The following is a 7,620-nucleotide window of genomic DNA, read 5'->3' as shown; positions in this document are numbered from 1 at the left end:
TGCGTCTGGATCAGTAGTGGACATTAACGCAGTGAACTGTACTTAAGTAGGTTTTTTCATGTATACTAAAGCATTTAAAACAGCAAGCAGAACATTTAGAAAGTGATAAATCATTGACGATTTTTTTAAGTAGGTGAAAAGAAGGTTTTGGGCTCATGATAATTTTAATAGATATCCATCAGTGTTTGACTCATTAATATTATTCTATTACAGTAATAGATTGATGTGCTAAGAGTCACATGTCTTTTTACATGAACTGTTGATTAAGCAAAGAGACTTGCGACAAAAATGATAATAGTAACATTATAGCCATAATAAATCATAGTACTTTGAATACCTAAGTGTATTTGAAGGCAACTACTTTTGTACTTTTAAAGGGAACACTTTACCTAGTGTATCTCCACTTTAACTCAAGTACATGGTTTGTGTACTTCATCCACCACTGGTCTGGATCATGCTTTTGCACATTACAGCTGATCAAGCTGTAAAGCACATGAGTACAAAGATAATGGAATTGGTTTGGTTTGGTTTTCACACAAGCATTTACATATGCCATCAAACTGTTTTTGAATCTTTTACTGACTTAAAGCTAAGTGCTAAGTAGATTCTGAGCAAAACAAAAACCTTGTTCTACTCAACTCTGCTATTCATTTACGAGAAAAGTGACTGCGATGGTGAATTGCTCAAAAGGCACCCTTTGAAACATTTAAATGTACTCTGTCTTCAATTCGAGGATTTTGGACAGTGCTGAAATGCCATCCCAATGCTTGAATCACCTAAAAACCAAAGACCACCTTTTCCGTCAAAAGTGAGTACCAGCACACCTCTGAGGAGTCCTCTGTTTTGGATGAACAGACAGAAACAATAGAGTGATGGAGTAAGTAGGTGAAATTTTGATGGAGAGGAAAAAGAGTGTGTGGTCATGTTACAAAGAAAGTTGAGACGCTTCTTATTGGTAATGTGGCTTATATAACACAGACACACACACACACACACACACACACACACACACACACACACACACACACACACACACACACATTTAAAGAAAGAGAGAGGGAGTTTCCAAAGGGGGTTCTCCAAAGCTGTACAGTATCATGCTTACACTGACACCAGACCTGCCTAGATCACAGTTACTGAATGACAACAGCATTCAAGACGAGCAAGGAAATGAAAGCATGAGCAAGTTGACTCCTTAAGTGCTGTGTCCTTGATTTTCATGTCACTCACAGGTTTTATATTTTTTTGTAGATGTCATATTTAATGCTATCTTACTGGCATGCTAACGATGGCCAGAGAGCCTTAAAATTTGGATTAATCGTGTGCAAAATAAATAAATGTAGGCATAATAGTTATGCTTATTTGGCATAAAAGAAAAACAATATACAAACACTACTTCTTTTTTTTTCCAGAGAGTAAATCGATTTCAAAATAAAGTGAAGACCTTCCATCAGCTGCCATGCACCAATGCAGCAATTGGCTCAAAAAAAAAATTCTAAACACAAACAAATCAAATGTTAGACTTTAAATCACAAAGTATTTTATTGCACTTTATAAACAACAATGTTGTTGTTTTTTTGTCATACTTTGGAATTTTTTTGGTAAGTAGTCTTTTTGAAGTATACATTAAAGTATATTCATGGTGATGAAAGTTGTAAATGGTGGCCATTGGAATTCAACAATATGAAAATGAAAATGTCAGTGAATACAATTACTTACTATTATTAACTGTTTTATTTATATATGATTTCTTTCTTTTTTTCTATAACAAATAAACATGAAGATATTTCATTTTCCCTGCTTTGCTCCTATGTATTACAGGGTTAAGAGTGAAAAGAGATAGTAATCGTGATGAAATGCAGATACACTGGTATATAGGTGTAGAAATAAACAATATACTTATTATTCAGTATAGCAGAATGTTTATATATATATATATATATATATATATATATATATATATATATATATATATATATATATATATATTTGTATATATATGATTTAAATGCTGAGATCACATTACCAGGTTAAAGGGACACCATTTTTTTCTGGACTGTGTGTACACCCAAATATTGAATCCTTTTTAATCAGGCCTGAGGCATTTTAAAATATGTGGTCCTAGTTTGAGAAATTAGTGGAAAGATTGGTGATTTACTTAAGGACATAAAGGACAGGGGGAACAGATGCATTCAAAAAAATAAAGACAATGTATTAAACAGTGAACACAGTCATAAAGTGTGCAAAGTGTCAATAATGTTGTTCAATGGCAAGTCAATATTAAACATTAATAAATCTATCAATTTTGCTTCACAGTGTTTAATTTATTTTCTAATAAGAACAACATTTTATACACTACTGACATTTTGCTGCACTCTGACTAATTATGTATAATATGTATAATAACTGCACCTAGTGGCTTCATGAGGTAGCAAGTTTATGGGAAACGTTTGGTGTGCCACTTATGAAAGATCATTCATTTAAAAATAATACTAAGTGAAACATTTAAGCACAAAAGTCAGCATTGTCCTTTAGTTTTGTTGCTTTCCTGGCTTCAGACTTTTCATTTTTCTTATTCAAAGATGAGTTGCTGCCTAATTTTTGAGAATCTTCAGATAGCGGCTTCCTCTCCTCCTGTTCTGTCTCACGGTGGTAGAAATAGTTAAAGTTGGACACAATGACTGGCACGGGCAACGCAATGGTCAAAACGCCAGCAATGGCACACAAAGTGCCGACTATTTTCCCTCCCAGCGTAATGGGACACATGTCTCCATATCCCACCGTCGTCATGGTGACAACGGCCCACCAGAATCCATCAGGGATGCTACCAAACTGTGTTTTTGGGTCATCCACCTCAACGAAGTAGATGGCACTGGAAAATAGTATAACTCCAATGAAGAGAAAGAAAATAAGCAAGCCCAGCTCCCTCATGCTGGCTTTGAGTGTCTGACCCAAAATCTGAAGACCTTTGGAGTGACGTGACAGCTTGAAGATCCTGAAGACTCTTACTAACCTGATTATTCGAAGAATGGCCAGCGACATATTCTGTCCTCCATTATTAGTATTGGTCACGGTTGCCAATTCAGTTATGACAGTGACAAAATAAGGGATGATTGAGATGAGGTCAATGACATTCATGATGTTGTTAAAGAACTCGCGTTTGCTTGGACAAACCAGGAAGCGGACAGAAATCTCAAAGACAAACCAGATGATGCAAGCTGTTTCAATGATGAAGAACGGGTCAGTGACCGTGGTGCTGATGCTCTTGGAGGTGGCACTTGGTGTAGAGATGGAGGGAAATCCAGCACTCTTTGTATGATTGATTGGAAGTCCTATGGCTTGAAAGACCTCAAAGTCATCACGAAACTCTGGAAGGGTCTCCATGCAAAAGATGATAATAGAGACAATAATCACTATGAGGGAGACCAGAGCAACTCCACGAGCTGCATTGGAGCTCTCCGGGTACTCAAAGAGCAACCAGAACTGTCTATAGATCTCATTGGATGGTAGAGGAATCTCTGGTTCTTTGATAAAGCCTTCTTCTTCACGGAACTGCTCCATAGCCTCACTTCCCAGCTCATAGAAATTGATTTCATCAGCAAAAACATCTAAGGGAACGTTAACAGGTCTGCGGATCTTTCCACCTGACTGGTAATAGTAGAGAATTCCATCAAAGCTTGGACGATTGCGATCAAAGAAATATTCATTTCTCATTGGATCGAAGTAGTCCATTCTTTTTAAGGGATCTCCCAACAAAGTATCTGGAAACTGGTCCAAAGTCTTGAGTCGTGTTTCAAAACGAAGTCCAGCAATGTTTATAATGACTTTCTGATCACCATCATCAATGGTTTTCTTGTCCACAAATAAATCCTCGTAGCATTCTTTGGCCAGATTGTTGAAAATGCTCTCACCCTGAGTGCCTTCCATGTTTAATAAAAGTTTCCAGTTGGACATTAAGCTAGCACAACTAGGACGCCCTCTTGTTGCTGGGAGTACTATAGTAGGAGACAGTGGCTCTCTAGTAATCTGACTTTTCTCTTGATAGGATGGGATAATTGGGGTATCCATGACATGATTAACATTGGAGCCCGGTCCCCTTTCTTGCATATCTGTAGTCAAAGTGTCTTTGTCATTGGAGTAACATGGGTCATCAATATTACTTTTCATGTTCTCTAACTTCTCAAAGTCAACTAATGCCACCTCCATCCTCTCAGCCTGGACAGTCATCTGTGAACCTGATGACAGAGATCAGACCTCCAAGGGAGATAAATTACAGATCAAATTCCTAACTGGAACTTCAACATTGGGCTTCCCAGCAGCAGCATCACACTGTGGGAACTTTAGGGTATAAAGTCCTGCAAATGCAAGAAAAAAGGAGGTTTTAGTGTTTGTGTGTGTGCCATGTGGCACATAAAATATCATACTGATAAAAACAGAAGCACATTAGAGTGTGAGGTCTGTCAAAAAAAGGTAAGCAGTCTAAAAACTTGTCAGCGATCATGGTAGAAGTTTAGGCAGACTGACAGTAAGTAAATTGCACTTTGGTGTTGCCATGTGACACAAAGAGATATCTATCTAGATGTAACAATGACAAAGAATCCTGACACAAGTCCTAAAGTTTTAGATTCTGTAAAAGAGAAGGGAGTGGCAGAAAGAGAGCAAGAGAGTGAGAGTGAAAATAACAGAAAAAAACACCTAAATTCTGCCGACATAGCTCTTTTTTTTTTCTGGTCTTCTGGTTGGTACTAGGTTTCGTGTTGTAGATGTCTACCAGTGACCTAGGCTCTGTTTAGACAACAGAACACCCCTTGTTTTTTCCCCATAAATAGCAACTGGTTTAAGGCCCATAAGGTTTAAACAGTACTAACTTTCATATTGATTACAGCAAGGACAATCCTATTCTCTCACCTCCACAGAACAGTCACATTACATTCTTCTGTCCAAAACAAGGCATGTAAAGTGATCACTAGCAAAATGTTTTAAGCTTACAGTGTATTTCAAGCTCCTCTTATGTTATCTTAGAAAATCATGGTAGGTGGTAGCTCACGTTCAAATCCCAGCAAGGCCAAGCTAACACTGATGGGCCCTTGAGTAAGTCATCTGCCAAATGCCATAAATGTAGGTGGAGGCATCTGTTTGCTATTGAAAAGGTTATTAATATGCACCCTCAGAAAGATCTTTGCTTCACTGTGGTGCATGCAGAACATCTTTAAACTAGGTGAGGCCACAAGCAGTCCAAAAGCTTTTTGAAAATCAGACAAAAGCACCAGTTGTAATAGCTTTTTGCAATTTTTTTTTGCCAAAAATAGCTTTTGACATTAAGGTTTTTTTGTGGACTGCTGGATAACAGATGGCAAATTGTTTGAGATTCCAAAATCTCAGGCACGAATGAGCTGCTAGTGCCAAATCCCTCCATGAGTGGGATGTGGGATTGGATATCAACTCAAGGGAAGAAGTGTTTTACAAAAAAGTGCATTTGCTAAGGTTAAAGGCATGAGAGGACATAAGAGTCCCTACCACTATATAATTTACCTTGAGGTACAAAGGAAAAAGTAGAAAAATATAGATGGCTGTATAACAGACTAGATTGCAAGTACTGTGTCACCATGTACTAATGGAAGATCTTGATACTATATGACTGGGCACATTGCAAAAGAGGAGTTTAATCACTGTGTCTGGCAGTTACACATACTGAAATATATACCAATATAATACATGAACAAACATATAAACATTAAAGTAACACTAATTTCAGCTGTATAACTTAACTTATAACTTAAGTCCTTAGCTTTGTGTTATGTTATGAAGTTATACAATTAATTTTAGTTCTTGTTGTGTTGTGTTATGTCGCTCTATTTTGTTTAAGGTAGCTCTATGTGGTTTTATGTAGTTCCAGGGTCCTGAGAAAAAGTTGTTTTGTTTCACTGTGTACTGCGTCAGCAATATTTATACAATATATATGGTTGAAATGACAATAGAAGCTACTTGACTTGAAACAACTACAATACATAGTAACAATATATTCACACATTACATATGAAAGAGGAGAATACTTGAGGTAAGAATACACAGTCTAACTAAAGTGTATAAAATCAGAGGATAAGGATGAAGCTTGAGAACTTGTAACTCCAGTCTCACCTTTCAATGGCCCAGTGGCCCTAATCACAACCAGATCTATTAGTCTTGTGATCACAACTTTGCTTTCAAACAGTCCTGTGGTCCCAGCTTCATTTCCCAATTGCCCAAGGCTTTTACCATTTCCTCCCAATGACATTGCAGTCTTGACAAAATGTTCTTGAAGCCCCAATCAAGGTTCTCCTGGCTCAAGCCTTGCCATCCAATTGCACAGGACTTTGAGTAATTTCCCCCATTGGTCCTTGAGGTCCATCCTGGCAACGCCTTCCCAGTGTTTCAGAAGTCTCTGTTAATGTTCATCTGGCATCACTCTTTACTCTGAAAGTCTCGAAATCAAATTTCCCCAGTATACCTTCTTAATATGTTTATAGGCAAGTGATCTAGCAATATTACAAGCCTTCAACATGCCTCCTCAATCATGCTCTCTGTTCTTGTTCTTTCTTCCTTCCTTTCCCCCTTTCTTTCTCTCTGCTCCTGCCCTTTACAGTACTGTGTCTATCTCAGCCCCTGACCCCACCTGATTCAGATCATCAAACTCACCCAGACTAGTATCCCAATCTCAGTCAATCTTTTGTTGCTGTCACTTTCTGTTTGTCTTTGTCTAATTCCATTACAAAGCAATGTCACCATGAACATTGTCTTCATGTTCCTTGACCTAGTTTTTGGTTTACTGTTTCACTGTCTGTGGTTTTCTAGTCTACTGTTGTTTTTCCTGATTTAACCAGCACTGTGAATTTAGCTGCTGGATGCAAATGTAAACGCACTGTAAAGTATAGAGTAATTAATACCCTCATCAGGTTGATGTAACTCAGATATTATACTACTGTATGTTTCTGTTCTTCTAAATTAACATATAAATAAAATAAAATTCATATCAACAAATGAGATCTACAAGCTTTCAAAAACAACAAGAAAAAAACATTTATGGGGACAAGCAAATCATCCCCACAATGTCAAAATAGATGTTTCTATCTATGTGGAGACACGTGCTCCCTCGCTCGCTTTCTCTCTCTTTCTTACACACACACACACACACACACACACACACACACACACACACACACACACACACACACACACGTTATTTAGATTAAATACATCAAGCTAGAATTGCTCACAGTTTGCTAACACAAAGACAGCCATTTAAACCCACGCACACACACACAAACACACACACACACACACACACACACACACACACACACAAACACACGTGCATTTATGCTCTTCTAGGGCCACATACACATTCTTTGCTCACCTGAATGAGGGTCTACAGGTGTGTTTTGTGTCGGATGTGTTGCTGTCCCTGGCCTCGTCTCCATTTGGGCTCATGGTGGCTTTAATCTATTAAAGCCACTATTGAGGAGTAACCTTATGCTGGGGAGAAACTAGAGATGATGTATAGGGTAGAGCATGCGCGTGTGACACACACACACACAAACACACACACACACACACACACACACACACACACAAAACTGACCC

The 7,620-nt window shown here is 38.0% G+C and overlaps 1 protein-coding gene across 1 annotated transcript in view; it reads right to left on the bottom strand.

Moving 5' to 3' along the window:
* Nucleotides 1-2,423: 2,423 nt before the first annotated feature.
* kcna10a (potassium voltage-gated channel, shaker-related subfamily, member 10a) overlaps nucleotides 2,424-7,620 on the bottom strand; it is a 6,124-nt gene continuing 927 nt past the window's right edge. Inside the window, exon 2 of the mRNA XM_046869675.1 lies at nucleotides 2,424-4,355. Within this exon, the coding sequence (XP_046725631.1) occupies nucleotides 2,506-4,227 (1,722 nt within the window). The 5' untranslated portion in view covers nucleotides 4,228-4,355 and the 3' untranslated portion in view covers nucleotides 2,424-2,505. The remainder of the gene's footprint in view (nucleotides 4,356-7,620) is intronic.

The sequence above is a fragment of the Silurus meridionalis genome, chromosome 16 (assembly GCF_014805685.1).
Source record: "Silurus meridionalis isolate SWU-2019-XX chromosome 16, ASM1480568v1, whole genome shotgun sequence".
Taxonomy (NCBI): Eukaryota; Metazoa; Chordata; class Actinopteri; order Siluriformes; family Siluridae; genus Silurus; species Silurus meridionalis.
Note: the sequence above shows the minus strand (reverse complement) of the source record. Positions and strands in the feature narration are given on the sequence as shown.